This window comes from Diabrotica undecimpunctata, chromosome 4, assembly GCF_040954645.1.
Source record: "Diabrotica undecimpunctata isolate CICGRU chromosome 4, icDiaUnde3, whole genome shotgun sequence".
Lineage (NCBI taxonomy): Eukaryota > Metazoa > Arthropoda > Insecta > Coleoptera > Chrysomelidae > Diabrotica > Diabrotica undecimpunctata.
Window position 1 is genome coordinate 124,379,861 of NC_092806.1, and position 19,033 is coordinate 124,398,893.

The window sequence follows — 19,033 nt, forward strand, 5'->3', positions numbered from 1 at the left end:
GGTGACACAGAAATCTGCCAATACATTAGATGTGTTTGAAAGAAAAATATTAAGTAGGATACTGCAATTAGGTATAATAGAGAAATAATCGAGCAATATAGCCAACTAACTCTAGCACAATACACTAAACTGCAGAGATTAGAGTGGGCAGGACATGCATGAGAATAGAATCCTTAGAAAATTACTAAATGCAAGAATGCAGGGAAAAAGACCTGTTGGAAGACCTAAAAAGAGATGGGAAGACGAAGTCGATGATGATGCCAGGAACTGCTTGGGAACGCATTCATGGAAAAGAACAGCGGTAAATCGAAATGATTGGAGAAGCCTGTTAAAGGAGGCCAAGGCCCGATTTGGGCTGTAGTGCCATTGGATGGATGGATATTGAGATGTTGTCATACATTTGGTTTTTTCTGCTCATATGATCATATTGTATTTCTTGGCTGTTGTATTGATGTGTGTTAAACTTTGGAGCTCGTCTTATATCTAGGCGGTTAATGCGGCGTCGCCTGCATAACATAATATTTGGATTTCTTTGTTCCCCATTCTGTAACCATGGCGTTTATGTACTGCTTGTATATTCCCTCAATTAATGCAAATATTGGTAAAAGAAAAAAAGCAGGTATCAAAGAAAATATGTAAAATGGCTAGAAGAAATCGCAGAATACAATGATTTTATAGTGTATTAGCCTAATACAGCCTTAATCTTTTTGACCAACTCATAGCTTGCTAGATCAGCTTTTTTTATATAAAAATCATGTCAAGGGTAGATAAATTCTCTCCCTTTTACTACCTTATTAATGTCACAATTACAAAAGCTTTTAATATATATAAACAACAGCAAATGGTAAAAAGCCATTATCCTAATTACAGTTCCGATCGAAGCTGGAAAATTAACTCATAGGTGACTTTAAAAAAAAAATAGGATCTTCATCAGTTATTTTTAACAAAAATAAGATCAAAAATCTACTATTCTTTTCAAGATCTGAAACATAGACCTTGTGCCTATTGCACCACAAAAGCTGACGTAAAGCGATCAAGATTAGTTTGCAGTTTTTGTAATGTTGCATTGTGCAAATTTTTAAATCTTTCGCTAAATAAGCTTTTAATTGTTTCGTGTAACAAACAATATTTAAAAATAAGTCTTGTTATTACTAATAAATACTTTTAACATTTTTTGTCGTTTGTGGCTTAAAAGAGAGCTACCAACCTTAACACAACTTAATGCCAAAATGATTGGTGGCTACCATGTGTGCCACCTCAAATGTCAGTTTTTTTGAAAATTCTTTAAAATCTAAGTTTTTGCATTATGTAACAATGGTTTGAAATTTGAAAGAACTAATTTTCAAACAAGAAAAATTTGCCATACAAAGAGTTTAATGAACTCCAACAAAATTATTGAGAGACGGGTTAGCTAGTATGTAGCGCTGATCCATTTTACATCAATTAAGCGCAATGATTAAATTATTATTATCGAAAAATAACAACCTCAAAATTAAAAAAGAACTAATACCTACCTTAACACCATTATTAACTTATTGCTTTATTGTTGAGTAGTTATATGTTATATTTGTTTTATAAAATATAAACAACCGTAGGTTCTAGCAACTATTTTTAAAAATAACATGCAATAAGTAGTATCTAGAAAAGTGCTTTTACTAACATGCAAGTGAATCTCAGAAAAGCGTATAGTGGAGCTAGAAAAGTTTAAAGAACAAGTATAGCAGATATTTGAAAGTAATTATACAAAAACGGGTGCAGCAAAATTGATAGTAAAAGTTTATTGATTTTTTTATTGAAGCAAAATATTTCTTCAATTTGTAATCAGTGGTTTTCTTAATTTCATTTGTTTTTGGAAAAATATTTTCTTTAAGCATACTATAACCTAACTAACCAAAATAAATAAAATTTAAAATCTCTGTATTATGTCGAAATATAACGAAAACTCCAAGATCGGTATACAAATATTTTTTTCTTGTTGTGCCTGCTTTAAACTTTTGACTTTACATAAGTGTTATGCTTATTGCTTTTGTTTGATTTTCTTTTAATATTCATATTTGTGTTAAATATTTATAAAAAAACGTGACATAGCACATCTTGTGTAATATGTTTCACAAGAGTTTTTTACCGATTTCAACAATTTTTAAAGTTATACTTCTATACGCGCGCTCCACGTTGGAAATTTGTATGGGAGTGAATCTGTGAAATCATTACATATGTAAGATAATGAGTAAGAGAGAGACAGAAGACATATTTTCTCTCTTTCTTCCTCTCTCGAACATAAAAATGTTCCTTTTGTATATATAATTTAATATTATATATATTAAATAAAGATATATATACATATAATATTATATATATAATAAAATATTTATTAATATTATTATTTATGTGATATGTTTTGTATTATTTATTAAATGTTCATAATTATATTAGTCTTTTGTATTTTAAAATAATAATCTCATTAAATCACTGTATGATCCAGAACTGTCAATTTTAAAATACGTTTGTGTCATGTCCTCGGTAGTATAGTAGTCAGTATCCCCGCCTGTTACGCAGGAGACCGGGGTTCGATTCCCAGTCGGGGAGGACTTTTTTATTAATATTATTACATGGTAAATTAAACATATATGCGTAAGTAGAAAAGTTATGTATATTATTGTCATTTTTAAATACTTATGAATATTGCATTTTAATTTGTATTGTATTATTATATTAATAACAAAATAAACAATGAATTTTACTGCAGAGCATGTGTAAAAAAATTTTTGCATTCAACTCCTTTCATACATATATGAAAATAAAAATATACATTTTCACCAAAATATTGATTTAATCCTTCATTTACTATACTCCTGTTACAGGTCAAAAGTTGTTTATTAATTGTTAGTAAGTTGTTATTAATTCTATTTCTCTTTCTGCTTTGTCTTATAGCATTACATATGTAATGATTGCGTAGATTGACTTCCAAATAAATGTGTAACGGCGAATGCGTGCATAGAAGTGTAACTTCCACCGGCAGTCCCACTGGACTGCCACACCCGTTTTTATTTTTTTTTTAATGTCACGAATTTAAATGATAACAAAGTCAATAATTTGACACAGCTTTACGATTAAATGTCAATATGAGACTTGTGAAGAAACTCTAGAATAACTAGCACTGAAGGCAGCATAAACTGTGTACAGAACTTTTGACAAAATAGATTCTGCAAAACTATTGCTATAAGAAGGTTCAGTTTTGCCTTAACAAATATAGGACCTATATGATACGATCTATATATATATATATATATATATATATATATATATATATATATATATATATATATATATATATATATATATATATATATATATATACACAAACAACACAGTTTAATAGGGATGCAGTCAGAAAGTTTAGCCGAGATGTTACAGAAACATTTTTTTGACTTTTGGTCTAGCTTTCGGAATTATTTTATTCTTTTTTCAAGACACTGTAATTAGAAGAATGTGTAAATATTTACAATATATCACAAATTGTCAGTGCAACTTACTAGTCGTTGAGATTATTTATATAAAGCTATGACACTCAACATTTTAATGAACAAAATACATTTTAAAATTTAGTTAATGATAATAAAACTTCGTTTGTGACATTTTTTAATGGTGTGTTTTAACTGAGCCAAACTTTCTGACTGCAGCCCTAATAAACTGTGTTGTTTGTTTATATCGACAGTAAATGATTTTGTAAACTTTCACCTCATATTTTTTTTTTAAATTCGATGTATAACCTATTGAAAAATGGCCTCAAAAAATGTTAAAATCGGCATTTTTCGGCATTTTTAATTGTTCATTTGAATTTTATGTTTAAAATAAGTATTTTACGAAAAAAATACAAGAATAACATTTTAGAATAATTCAAATTATTAAGAAAAAGTAATTTTGCAAAAGGTATATTTTTTTATAATTTGTTTAAAAAGTGTTAAATAAATAGAAAAACTTTTTCATTGAGACGTTTTTTCCATTGAGAAAAATCTTAAATTTTTCTTTAAGATTTTTTATTTTTAAAGAAATATTAGTAAATACTTTAAAGTAAAAAGAATTGAATGGGATAATTTTTTTTTATTAGTTATTAGGTTTTTTTCCTGGTTTTTCCCTCATAATTTACTATGGAATCACTAACAGGAGAATTTTACTGTCATCATGGCTTGTATTTGTCTTTTTAAAGACGAATTACATGTTATGATCTTTTCTGACGGATGTTCTCAAGTTAAAGTTGATTTCATGTAATCGAATGAACTATCTTATAAGTAAAGTCGTCCCAGGAACGCAACTCAACAATATTGGCAATATCATTTTAAAGTCGTCTACTTTAAAATGTATAATGTATGTCTGAATTGTCAATATAGATGAGTCAGATAAAATTAAATTATTAAAAGAATTTTTCACTAAGTAACAAAAAACAAAATTTGTTTAATCTACTAATGTTTGTATTTTGAGAACGATTTCCGAAGTGGAAATTGAAACGTCAATAAACGTATTTTAACCTTTAATTGTGGCTTATTCCCATTTAAATGGTAATTAATTTAATATCTTATCATTTTATTATATATTTTACATATTTTGTGGTTGAGTTTGCATTATATTTCACTCTTTATTTTTATATATTTTATTTTTCTTACATTTTTACAGAGAAGTAATTATAACATGATTTTAATTAAAATAGTTCTTAAAATATACCAAATACAAATGTATTAAGAAAAAAAAATTCAAAAAAATAACAAAATTAAAATGTCAAGTCCAGAAATAGTGAGCATGCTTAGAATATTTTTGTATTTTCATAAGGTTTTATGGTATAAATTTGATATAATAAATTGCACCCTTATTCAATAATTATTTACCAACTGAAATGTATTTATTGAAGATACCTACTCTAAAAAGCAAAATTATGTAGAAATAAATTATTAATTTATTCTTATTAGTTTTTCTTTTAGATTTATTAAAAGCATTAAAGCAAATATATTGGATGAAATAAGAAAGAGCCCGATGGATCTAATCAGAATAACTTACAAAGCATTGATTCGAAAAATGGTTAAAAATAAATGGCTACGAACTGTATTACCATGTCCATTTTAAAACAGTAATTGCTGTTACATAAAGTAAATTCTGTAAATGTTTAATTTAAACTAAATTTAATAATAATATCCAATATAAATATATTTTAAACTCGGGTGATAAATTTGCACCACTTAATATTCTCAAATATACAGTGATGAGCGCCTTAAGAACCGGAAAAATAACGCAAAAGATAGAAAACATAATACGTTGTGAAATAAAAAAAGATGAAAGTAGTAGAGGTGGGAAATTATCGATAGAAACCTCTAATTTACATTAAATTACATTAGGACTATCGATAGTTTCCCACCTTTAGACGTTAGCTTATGAGCTAGTTGACTTCAGTCATAATATTACAAGTATGACGTCGAACATTAAGATTAAGTAAACAGTTTAATTAGTAGTAATTTAATAATTAATTCTGTGTTGACGAATACAGAATAACAAGCTATGATAATTCTGTATTGAGAAGAGTGTATGCGACGTCTCAAATCATAGTTTATTATTGATCAATATTTTAATTTTGGATAAAAAAATACTCCTACTTAAACTGTTTTACTTACATTACGTGATACGTATTACTATGCCTGAAGTCAACCAGCTCATAAGCTAACGTCTAAAGGTGGGAAATTTTCGATCATTCTAATGTAATGTAAAGTAAATTATAGGTTAATATCGATAATTTCTCACCTCTACTACTTCCATCTCTTTTTATTTCACAACGTATTATGTTTTCTATCTTTTGCGTTATTTTGCCGGTTCTTAAGGCACTCATCCCTGTATATCTTATAATGTAGGATGAATTTAGTTATAAACTACGCGTAGTTTTAATAATATTTTGACAATAATCATTAGCAATGATGTTTCTAAGCTCGTCTAAGCTTCTTTTTTTTCTTTCTAATGGACTAAATCCGAAGCAGTACTCAGCTATGTATAAACAGTGTTAAATATTTTACTTAACACAGTCAATTAGGGGTTTCTCATTACGTTAGGAAATATTAGATTGATATAAGGTTAAATGCTCGAATAAATAAACTTTGATAAAATAAAGGCAGATATCGAGCACAGTTTTATTAATTATATCTTGCCCAAGCACTTTCGCTCCCTAGAGCATCTTCAGGGGCATATGAAATAAGTCAAGAAACTTTTTTTAAATGAAGAAATTGATAAACTCCGATAAAAACTCGAAATTAATGGATGATAAAAGTTTTTTGTGATTAACGTTTTAGACTTACTTCGTCAATTTTGTTCTATTCAATTGCAGAATGTCATAAACATAAAATTAAACATAAAGTTAAACATAACACTACACTAAACAAGGACAAACAGTTGAAGATTATTTAAAAAAATTGGATGCTACATTCTGATAGGCAACAAGAGAGAGAATGGCTTCCGGTATTAACGGAAATGTTCCCAGTCACAATAATGTAGATGTGATCTGCACATTTCAAAATTCTATGTAACTAAGCATTGACCAAAGGTCCAACTGACATTACTATAGGAAATCAACTGATGAAATCTGACATAGAATATTTTAACTAGATTGCATAATCCAGATCTCACACTTAAACATGTCTATAATAATTAGGATGTTAGTTTGAGAGCAATTGAAGTGGACGTAAAGTATGAATGCAAGAAATAGACTAAACAATCTATTAGACAGTGAGTGGTTGACTACAATAAAAGGGTCTACCAGGTACTATCAATACTGTAAAAAAGAAGAAATCTGACTATAAAATTAAAATAATAAAAATTAAAAAAACAAAATTAAAAGCAATATATAAATGGGGTATAATTCAAGTAGTTCAGTTAAACCCCCAGTCAATGGCAAAACTATAAAATTAATATGTAAAAGCATTACTCAAGACCAACTGACCAACAGTGGGAGATGTTGAAATATACAACTATGGAGATGGTACATCTAAATTACGCAGAGGTATAGAGGGTGTAATTAACGCCAACTATAGATCAAATGAACCTGAGCAAGCTAGTTTTGTAAATTGTTGAAGAATAAAATAGTAATGTTGAACAAAATATGAAATTAATAAATTCTTAATGAGTTGGCTCAGTGCAGGAAGACTAAACAGCCGAGCTGGGTCCACTACGGGGTGAAGCTACAATAAAATTTTTAAAAATAGGTTTAAATTTAGTAAAATTTAAATTAATTTCAGTATTAAGACAGTTTCCATTTGTTTCCTTTGTGCTCTCCAAATCTTCCAATAAATCCAACTCCAAAGAGTTTTTCTTTCTACTAATGTCATGTAAAATAGACGAACCAGTATTAGCAGATGTTAAAATTGTGTTTACTAGATAATAAGTGTTGACCAAAACTTTTTGGTCTTTTCAAATGTTCTGAAATTCTAGTAGATAACTTTCTAATCGTTCTACCTAGGTACATAAGAGACATCACAATCATTACACTTTAATTTATAATACCACTTTTGTCAAGTATGTTCATCACATCTTTGGTGTTAATTAAAAAGGAACCTAAAGTGTTACGTGACTTGAAGGAAATTTTGATGTTTTCGATTGTAGATGTAAAAAGTTATGATATTTTATTGGAAATGTTGCTAATATAAGTAAAGTAGAAATATCTGATGTTGTTTGAAGCATTAGGTTGAAGAAAACATTGTGATGAATATGCAAGCTTTTCTGGAATTTTTAGTTTAGGTTATAAGCTTATAAATAATGATGGGATCATAAACATAATTGAAAGCAATTTGCTTGAGAATAATATTAAGTTCTAAATTAAAGTTATCATTAGAAAGTGGAAATTTGAGTAACGTATGAATATACCTACTGAAACAGCCATTTTATGTTGGGTTGGATGATTAGATGTTTCATGTATAACATGATCTGCTTGGGTAGTTTTTCTGTAAATATTGTACTCTAGAGAATCTTTATTACGAGATACAGTCATAGTCATATCCAAGCAGTTCAACTTATTTTCAGATTCTGGTTCCAATGTAAAAGAGACGTTAGGATGGAGATTATTAAGCTGTCTAAAAAAATATCAGCTAGAAAAGGTGATAATAAAGATCCCATTGCTAAACCTGCTGGTTGCTTATATATTTTTTGTTTAAATTGGAAGGAGTCCTGATCAAGACAGAATTTAAGCATAGTTAAGATAGCATCTTTGTCTTTTGCTGGTATGTTGCAATTGTTGTTAACAAACTTGACAAAAGTGGTATTTATAAATTAAAGTGTGATGATTGTGATGCCTCTTATGTAGGTAGAACCATTAGAAAGTTATCTACTAGAATATCATAACATTTGAAAAGAACAAACTCTTCAAGTTTTGGTCAACACTTATTATCTAGTAAATACAATTTTAACATCAATACCGGTTCGTCTATTTTACATGACATTAGTAGAAAGAAAAACTATTTGGAGTTGGATTTATTGGAAAATTTGGAGATCACAAAGAAAACAAATGGAAATTCTCACTATCTTAATACTCAAATTAATTTAAATTGTACTAAATTTTATTGCAGCTTCATCCCGTAGTGGACCCAGCCCGGCTGTTTAGTCTTCCTGCCCATTAAGAATTTATTAATGTCATACTTTGTTCAACATTACTATTTTATTCTTCAACAATTTACAAAACTAGCTTGCTCAGGTTTAATTGATTTATAGTTGGCGTTAATTAAACTCTTCATACTTCTGCGTAATTTAGATATACCATCTCCACAGTTGTATATTTCAACCTCTCTCACTGTTGGTTAGTTGGTCTGTGATTAACGCTTTTACATATTATTATATAGTTCTCCCATTGACTGGGGGTCACTAACTGACTGGTAACTAAACTACTTGAATTATACCCCATTTATATATTGCTTTCAATTTTGGCTTTTTAATTTTCATTATTTTAATTTTATAGTCAAATTTCTTCTTTTCTACAGTATTGATAGTGCCTGGTAGACCCTTCTATTGTAGTCAACCACCCACTGTCTAATAGATGGTTTAGTCTATTTCTTGCATTCATACTTTACGTTCACTTCAATTGCTCTTAAACTAACACCCTAATTATTATAGACAGGTTTAAGTGTGAGATCTGGATTATGCATTCTAGTTAAAATATTTTATATGTCATATTTCATTAGTTAATTTCCTATAGTAGTGTCAGTTGTACCTTTGGTCAATGCTTACTTACATAAAATTTTGAAATGTGCAGATCACATCTACATGATTGTGACTGCCCATCCAAGCTGTCATATGTCACATGTCACCTAACATTTGCGTTAATACCGGGAGCCATTCTCTCTCTTGTTGCCGACCACAATGTAGCTTCGACTTTTTTAATTAATTTTAAACTGTTTGTCCTTTTTTAGTGTAGTGTTATGTTCAACTTTATGTTTAATTTTATTTTTATAACATTCTGCAATTATTGGATAGCCCAAAATTGACGAAGTAAGTCTAAAACGTTAATCACAAAAAACTTTTATCGTCCATTAACTTCGAGCTTTTATCGAGGTTATTCAATTTCTTCATTTAAAAAAACGTTTCTTGGTTTATTTTAGATGCTCTTGAAGATGCTCTAGGGAGCGAAAGTACTTGGGCAAGATTTAATTAATAAAACTGTGCTCGATATCTGCCTTTATTTTAGCAAAATATTAGATTGGTGTATTTGAAGAGGATCACAATCTGCCATAAAACCAAGAAACCTCTGCAAACACTTTTTAATAACCCTCTTAAGATGAAGATCTATTATAACCTGCTCTCGAACAATTTTTTTACGAACAGTCAAAGTTAACTGCGAAACAAAATTAAATATTTTTATATGACTCAAAAACATGTTCATGTTTAAAACGTATTATGAAAGAAATAGTTTGGCAAATGATAACAGACATGATTGCTGATATCATGATAATATCTGTGATATAAAAAACTGAGAGAGGAAGATATTTTTATCAGTTTTGTTTTTTGGATGAAAGTTCGATTTTCCACGATGGCCCAATCAGACATTTATGGCAAGATAATCATAAAAGAAGTTTTAAATTAATCAAAATTATTGGAGAAAGATACATTATTCTTTAGGCTGGTAGTGTTAATGGATTTGTTCATGAAGCTAAATTAATTTTCAGTTTAAAAGATGCGACTTTAGACTACCATGGTGATATGAAAGAACAACATTTTTTACACTGGTTTCAAACTAAGTTAGTTAAAAATTTAACTGAACCCTCTGTTACTGTTCTCGATAATGCAAGATACCACAATACTTTCCCCACTAAGGTTCCAAATACATAATTAAAGAAGGCTAAAATTCAGCAGTTTCTTATAGAACAAAAATCATCATTCGATGAAAAACTTTAAAAAACAAATCTGTTAAATATTGTAAATTTAAATAATTCACCAAAAATTTATAAAGTTTATCAGTTGGCTAAACATATGGGCCATAGAGTTCTACGTCTTGTAGGGATGGAACAACAAAAAATGACTGGCCAAGAAACGTTATTACACCTCACTCTCGAAATTTTGTCTAACACTATTCAATATGTGGATAAAATCATTTATCACTATTGGGAACGAGTGGTACGCATATTGTGATAGGGATGACTTTACACCTGTGGTTATTAATTTTAATGAAGATGGCAAAAACAGCGACAGGGCTGAGGACTGTAATTTTAATTAGTAAAAATAAATGCATTTAATTCTAATAGTTTTATTAAATGTACAATAAAAATAGAGAGTAATATCTCGTTTAGATATTTTAATCATTAAAGAGAATATTAAAAAATAAGAGCAAGTAATAAAAACTGAATTTAAAAAAATGAAAGATCTTGTTATTATCTGACAGGGAAAATTGATCGATGCCTGGGTGTTTCAAAAAGGTATGTCATAAATTAAATCACGCATTCTGGGGACAAAAAAAATTGATTGAATTCAATTTACCTTAGTACAAAAGTGTACACAAAAAAAGTTACAGACCTTTGAAGTTACAAAATAAAAATTGTTTTCTTACATTATCTTCTAAATTACTTGACATTTTGTAATAAAAATGGACACGTTACTTTCTTGTTCTGAAAGCATTTTTCATACAAAAGAAACAACAAAATCTAAGCGCACAGAAAAATTTTAAGTGGGGTGTGCAACCCTAAATCCCCCCCAAACTTTTGAGTACGTTCAAATCAAATGTATTTTGTGGCATCATTAGTTTAACACATTATTTTTAAAACTTTTTTGCCTCTTATCACTTTTTCGAAAAACTAGTTTTTTCCTAGTTGGCCATAAAATTACAATTAGTTTCTACGGATAAAATAATTACAAACAGTTCCATGAATAATAGACAATAATTTGAAGCTATCATTTATTGAGTGAATAAGATTAAATATTAAAAATTTTGATATTACAATGGCCTACATATTTCAGAAAATGGCAGATATTCATTTAACTTTGGGTAAGATGGCCAGATTAAATTATGATTTAAATAAACTATCGGGAATATCGTAGGCGAATGTCTAGGAAATAGTGCAGCAGCCGCAACGCGTTATGCAGTAAAACATCCCAATCGAAATACACCCGATAAACGATTATTTCTGACAATTGATCGTCGTTACAAACGGGAAACGGGTACATTCCAACCGCAAGTTGCTGGCAATAGTGGTCGTCCAATAATATATGCAACTGATGAAGACATTTTAGAAATCATTGAAGAAGTCTCTGGAACAAGTACAAGAGTAATAGCTGCTCAACTAAATGTTCCTCACGAAAGGGTTTGGAGGCGTTTAAAGGATCAGCTGCTTAAACTCTATCACTTAACAACGGTTCAAGAGTTATTGATTGAAGATAATCCTAAAAGGATTGGAATTTGCAATTGGTTGTTAATGGAAAACACTCGAAATGTTAATTTAATTAGAAATATTTTGTTAACCAACGAGGCTACCTTCGTTAGAAATGGAATAACAAACCATCATAACGAGCACATTTGGACCGACGAAATTCCTCATGCCAAAAAAACGACTCATCACCAAAGGACTTTCAAAGTTAATGTTTGGGCAGAAATTGTGGATAACAATCTAATAGGGATAGTATTTTTTCCCAACAATTTAAATGGTGATAATTATTTGCAGTTCTTGGCAAACGATTTACAAGAGTATTTGGAAGAAGTGAATATTGCAATAAGGCAAAATATGTGGTTTCTACAAGATGGCGCTCCACCGCATTACAGAAGTTCGGGAATACCTTTGCAGGCAGTATCCTGATCGGTGGATTGGAAGGGGTCGTGACGCACCTATTTCTTGGCCACCCAGAAGTCCAGGTCTTAACTCTATGGACTTTTGCTTTTGAGGGTTTATGAAAGTGAAAGTATATTCTGTAACAATAGAGGACGAACAAAAATTAAGGGTTAGAATAATTGAAGCTGAAAATCAATTTCATCAGAAAAATATGATTTTTCAGCGCATTCGGTTTTCCTTATTAAAATGATATCAAATGTGTATTGAAGAAAATGGAACATTTTGAACATTTATTGTAATATTATATTTATAGAGGTTATAGACATTTTTTGTACTTGTTAATTCATTTAAGCCATTTATTTATTTGCACGTAATTTTTTAAAGGTTAATGAAAAGGGCCGTAATAATTTTTTTTTATTTTTAATAAGTGATAAAAGGCAAAAAAAAATAAAAATAATGTGTTAAACTAATGATGCCACAAAATTAATTTGATTTGAACGTACTCAAAAGTTTGGGGGGATTTAGGGCTGCACACCCCCCTTAAAATTTTTCTGTGCGCTTAGATGTTGTTGTTTCTTTTGTATGAAAAATGCTTTCAGAACAAGAAAGTAACGTGTCCATTTTTATTACAAAATGTCAAGTACTTTAGAAGATAATTCAAAAAAAAACAATTTTTATTTTGTACCTTGTTTTGTGTACACTTTTGTACTAAGGCAAGTTGGATTCAATCAATTTATTTTTGTCCCCGGAATGCGTGATTTAATTTATGACATAACTTTTTGAAACACCCTATATAGTCCATTCACTCACGGTTAAATATTGCAAAACTTCCGAATTCTAAGAACCGCTCCAATTTAGATGAAATTTTGCAAGTCAAGCCTATCATACTTCCCTATTTAAAAATGATGTGACTACAATAGGTTGTATTTGATTTTAAGAGGTGAAAACTACCCTTTTTTATCAAAAATAAAAAATAGCAGGTGTAAACGTTATTTAAACCTAAATTATGTATAGGTATGTTAAATAAATATTTGTTTTTCATATAGTAATGTATTTTATAGTATATAACATTTTACTACGCTTTAAAATTACCGTTTAGGTAAAAATTAGTAAAAAAAATATTTCGTAACTTTAAATGATGTCGGTAACTAGTGCAGAAGTTAGACAGTTGACCCCTAAAAATCATACGAACCAGCTAAATTTTGCAGAAAATATTAATTTTGGGATTCCAAAAAAGATGCAAAACGTTTACTACGTTTACCCCCGGGCTTCCCCCTAAAACCAAGATTTACCAAGAATCTTTATACTGTAAAAAACAATGTTTCAAATAAAAAATGTAGCTGAGATTATTTTAAACAAATCTATATATGCATTTTTTGTGTAAAATGAACCGTTCTCGTAGAAACAACGCTTGAAACGACCGTCGATTTTGCATGTCAGTTACTTCCGCGAAATCAATGTTCAATAAAATTTGTATCAGCTCGACGGTAAAAGTTCGATATCTTTTAATACAAACATTCTATTAACAAAATCAAGATACGTTTTGAAGGCAAAGAGTGCAGCTTTTTTTTGCCGTTTTTTATGATACTCGGGAGATCAATAAAATTGATCACTTTCATTGAACAGTTGTAGTAAAATTTCCATTTTTAGAGTTTAATCGTTAAAATATATTACATGAAATTTAAATTTTGAGTTGTGGTAATAAATATGATGCATGGCATTTGAAATATGAATAAAAAACGCAGAATTGAATATTTTACAGTACAAACGATAACACGTCACGGGTAATAATGCATTTAAGAAGACGATTTTGGGTGTAGTTTATTGCAGAAGTTTTGTTCTTTTGAAAAACGTACTAGTATAATTGAAAAAAAAAAAAAAAGTTTTAAATGTTATAGATCGCTTGTCGTGTGAAAGTTTAAATCCATCGTTTTTTAAGCATATTTCAATGCCTCATATTTTTTACCACAACTCAAAATTGATATATCATGTACAAGGTTTTAAAGATTAATCTCTAAAAATGGAAATTTTATTACAACTGGTCAATAAAAGTGATCAATGTTATTGATCTCACCAGAATCATAAAAAATGGCAAACATTTCGAGCGCTTAACTAACATGAAAATCGACGGTCGCTTCAACCGTTGTTTCTAAAAGAACGATTTATTCTACACAAAAAATGTTTATAAACATCTTTGTTTAAAATTATTTCAGCTACATTTTTTATTTGAAACATTTCCTTCTACATTGTACAGATTCTTGGTAAATTGATTTTTTTTTGTGTTTTTACCCCCCTGCGAGGAGGGTTTCAGAGGGAAGCCAGGGGGTAAAAGTGGTAAACTTTTTTGCAACTTCTTTGGGGTCCCAAAATTAATGTGCTCGGCAAAATTCAGCTTGTTCGTATGATTTTTAGAGGTTTATTGGCATTTTCGTCTCTGACGCCTGGAGTAAACGATGAATTTTCAAACGAATTTTTTAAACTTTATTTTATGTTTAATATTTTAATTTCTTGAGTATTTAATATATATTTTCAACTCTCAACTACCCTTACAAACAAATTTATATAAAAAATGAGTTGCGATAATTTATTGTCTTCATATTGTTTGTAATATTTTGTAAATACACATATAAAATATAAATTTGATTTTCATTTGTAAGGATTGTTATAAAAAGTGGAACGTGAATTTAGTTTAAAAAAGAAGGAAAAAAAGTCATAATTTAAAAATTTCATTTTGCTCCCATAGAAATGTCCCTGACGCAAAGCAGTCCCTGCATCTTTTTCTAATTAGCCAGGTGTATCGATCATGTGACCTAAATGACCAATGAAAAAGTCACGTGGTCAATAAACCCAAAATTTATTACAAGGAGTTAGGATTAAACATTTAACCAATAATAAATTAATCCTTTTTTCCACTTATGCATTTAAGCAAGTTTAATGACAATAATTAAACAGCAACTCCTGTTTTTAAATCAATACTATCTAAATTATACTGATTAGAATGTAAGAAAAAGAGAAAGACAGAACAAGTGAAAGGTATTGTTGTTGATTAAGGTACTCACGCAGGGAGATCTCCAACAGCAGCTCCACTGTACAGGCAGCAACGGCAACACAAGATAACACGTCAAGTCATGTCAACACCGCACGTGCCATGCCATCGGCAAACGCACGTGCAACAATCAAGATCTAATAGGGAGAACACTTAAATATACAAATAAAAAGCTCTAAATACGGTATTTCCTACTCCTTATTGAATTTTACTGTTTTTATGTAATTAAACTTAATATTGTTATTTATTAAAAAATTTTATTCAAAAAATCCTTTATAATAGGTATAATAATATGAAAACATCCGGTTAGATCACACAACGTCCTCGGAATGACTATTCCATCATCAGTGTTTTTTCTAAAATAAGTATTACTATTCTAATTAAAGCAAACCTGGAAGTTAAATTTTAACTAGGGTAGTAACAAAAATTTGGTTTAATACTTACTAGACTTACATGTTTGAAGCCCCTAAATACCTATGTAGAGACCGTTTAAATGTAGTTAAATTAGTTTTAAGTTACATTTTTTCTAATAATAATCTATAATGTTTAAATTACAGACGTAATTTACGTCTCGTCAACGTAGGACTTCAACATTGGTGTTGCTAGTCTCTTAGACAAAGTATCTATGAGCACTTGTTGATAGCAACTGATCAAAATGACGCATTGGGATTGAAAGTCTGAACAAAGCAGTCAATGTAACCGAAAGGCTGTGTCTAAATCTGATTATAGCCAACATTGTGTATAATTTAATACATAAAAATTTGATTAATTTTGACAGTAGCAACCATCAATATGTTGATAACAGATGTTAGATAAAAGTTTTGATTATAGGTAGGCAAACATCAACACATATATCTTATCCATTGGTGATTAACTGAAAAAATAAAAACAATAAGGCACTTTATGTTTCAAATCAACATTTAGTGCCTGGCAATTTGGAAAGCAGATATGTATAAGATGCCGGATTATTGGTTTTAAAGATTGAAATGTTAACAGATGTATGTGCAGATTTACTAAATATAGAAAGCGAACAGAATAAAAAATGCATTATATTGTTTGCGGAATTAGGATTGAATATATGAGGAGATAAATTTTACTGGAAGGTTATATTACGTGCTTATGAATATGAATTTTATTGCATGATTTTATTGTAGATGAATTCTGGAAAAAATTATTTTTAGGAAAACATCGGGATATGATTGAAGTTGTATATTGTAGGGTGGGGGGATTATGTTATAGGTTATAGGAAACATATACAGTTATAGGAAAATCGTTTTATGTGAACTTTAGTAATAATAATGCCCTATATGTTAAAAACCAGCATATATATTGCATTTAAAGTTCTAAGTTAATGATTGTTAGGAAGATGTGGATAGATGTCTCTTAAGTTATATATGGATTTATGAAATATGATAAAACCAACATAACTGATGAATGTAGGATGACTCTATTTAGCTGAAATGACAAGTAATGATTGTATAATTGTGGGACGATGGCCTTTGAGTGAACTTAAGTAATAATCAGGCCCTATAAGATAAAAACAACATTTGGTACCTGAGAAATATAACGTGTTTAAGATTATAAATGTTAGGAAGATGGAGAGAGTTGATTTCTTATTCTTATTAATGTACGTATTCAAGAAATGTAATAAAAGCCACAAAATTTATTAATGAAGGGTGATTTTATTTAGCTAAAAGGGTGTTATATTACTATTGTAAGAGGGAGTAATAACTGAAGAACAGACTGGGATTTCCAGAGGTCCGGATCCATAACCTAAGGGGAACATATAAAAATAAGAAAAAAGGTAGTATATTATAACAGAAAATAGGGCGGATTGAGAATGATAATTAAAGCTATGATGTCGGTAATGGTAAAGATGTTACTATGAAACTGTTTATATTAATTATAAATTCCTCTGTATAATTTGGCTTTTAATGAATGCTATAATGATCTAGGTGTATAAAAGAAGAAAAATATATATGAATAAAGATTTTAATCTGATTGTTTTGTAGTTGTAAACGATTTAATAGGGATTAAAGTATTCTCATGTAAACGTGCTTCTGGGAACTTGACAGGTGAAGAACATTGGGGATAAAGATTGTGGTAAAGTTGAACAATACTGAAAGCAGGTAAGGGATAAGAGCGTAACATATGGACAGTTACATATTATGAACATTTGGAAAGAACAACTTGATGTAAATAAGGAAAACAGATAAACAGATGTATAAAAAACAGAAGGAGAAAGAAAAAATATTAATGATGGTGGACCTTAGAGAAGTTGTAGATAAAACAGATTACGAGAATATTTGGCGATAGAGGGGGAGCAAGTCACGATGGAACGAGACATGGCAATTAATCGTCTGAGATATTAAGAGTATGGTTATGTTCTTTGAAATGTTGAGAAAAAGTAAAGTGTTTTTTTTTGTGTGCTCTAGAGAGCAAGAGGACAGTATTCTACAAGTTATTTCGCTACCTATATAAGTGCAATTACAATCTGAATACTTTAGTTAGTAAACACTACTACGGTTCATAGAATTGATAGAGTTTTTAGAGTTAGAGAGACACTGGCCCAAATTATTGGGTACTTAGAATGAAATGTGGATATTATCAACTAAACATTTAATGAGATTTCTAATATCTCTAGGAAGACTCTCATGATCATATGTAATGAAGCATAATTAGGTTTAATAATAAGGTCTCTTGCTCTGGGAAATGCAGTTTCTTGTAGGGTTTTAAGACATCTTCTATGAATGAGTTTATTGAGGATGATGAGAAGATCTCATCATCCTCAATAGTGTTTCTGAAGATTAAAAATCTTATTAAACCTTCAGTTGATAAAATCCACATTTCATTTAAAGTGCCCAATAATTTGGGCCAGTGTTTAAGTTACTCTATAAACACTATCAATAATATGAATCGTATTGCTATTTACAAACTAAAATCTTCAGATTGTGATGCTACCTATATAGGAAGAACCTGTAGATCACTGTCTTCACGCTGTACAAGAAAACATTTCCACTTTTACTTTTTTACATTTAAAAGAACAAATCCACACTCTAAATATCCCAGACGATGTATCTCTGATTCACAATATCCCACAAAAAAACTTTCTAAGACTGGACTTATATGAAGACCTGGAACTAATCAGAAAAGAAGCGAAGAAGTCCTAACTGCGATAACTACCATGTCTCGTTCCATCGTGACTTTCTCCCCCTTCATCGCCAACAGTTCAAATCTGTTTTCTCTACAACGTCTCTTACCTGTATCTCCCACAAATCATTTGTTTTTCTTTTTGTGTTTTATACATCTGTTTATCTTCCTACGGCCTACATCAAGCCATTATTTCTAAGTTTTCATAATATTTAACTTTCTATATGTTACGCTTTTATCCCTCACCCCCCCCCTTTTTAGTATTTTTAACTTCACCCAGATCTTTATATAATCATATATCCAAGTAATATAACCTTCCAGTAACATTTATCTCAACTCATATATTCAATAATAATTTCACAAGTATTATATTGCATTTTTTTTATATTTATAAATATGCACATACATCATTTAACATCTCAATCTTTAATAATCAATAATCTAGCATCTTACCTATATCTGCTTTTCAAGTTTCCAGGCACCAAATGTTGATTTGAAGCATCATCATCAATCAGCCAATCCCGTTCACTGCTGGACATAGGCCTCCCTCAGTTCTTTCCAGTGTTCT

The 19,033-nt window shown here is 29.7% G+C and overlaps 1 protein-coding gene across 3 annotated transcripts in view; it reads right to left on the reverse strand.

Moving 5' to 3' along the window:
- Window positions 1-19,033, reverse strand: part of LOC140439959 (tolloid-like protein 1) — a 740,970-nt gene that overhangs the window by 129,400 nt on the left and 592,537 nt on the right. For all 3 annotated transcript variants that reach the window (XM_072530156.1, XM_072530155.1, XM_072530154.1), the window contains one exon: window positions 15,329-15,355. In XM_072530156.1, the coding sequence (XP_072386257.1) occupies window positions 15,329-15,355 (27 nt within the window). The remainder of the gene's footprint in view (window positions 1-15,328; window positions 15,356-19,033) is intronic.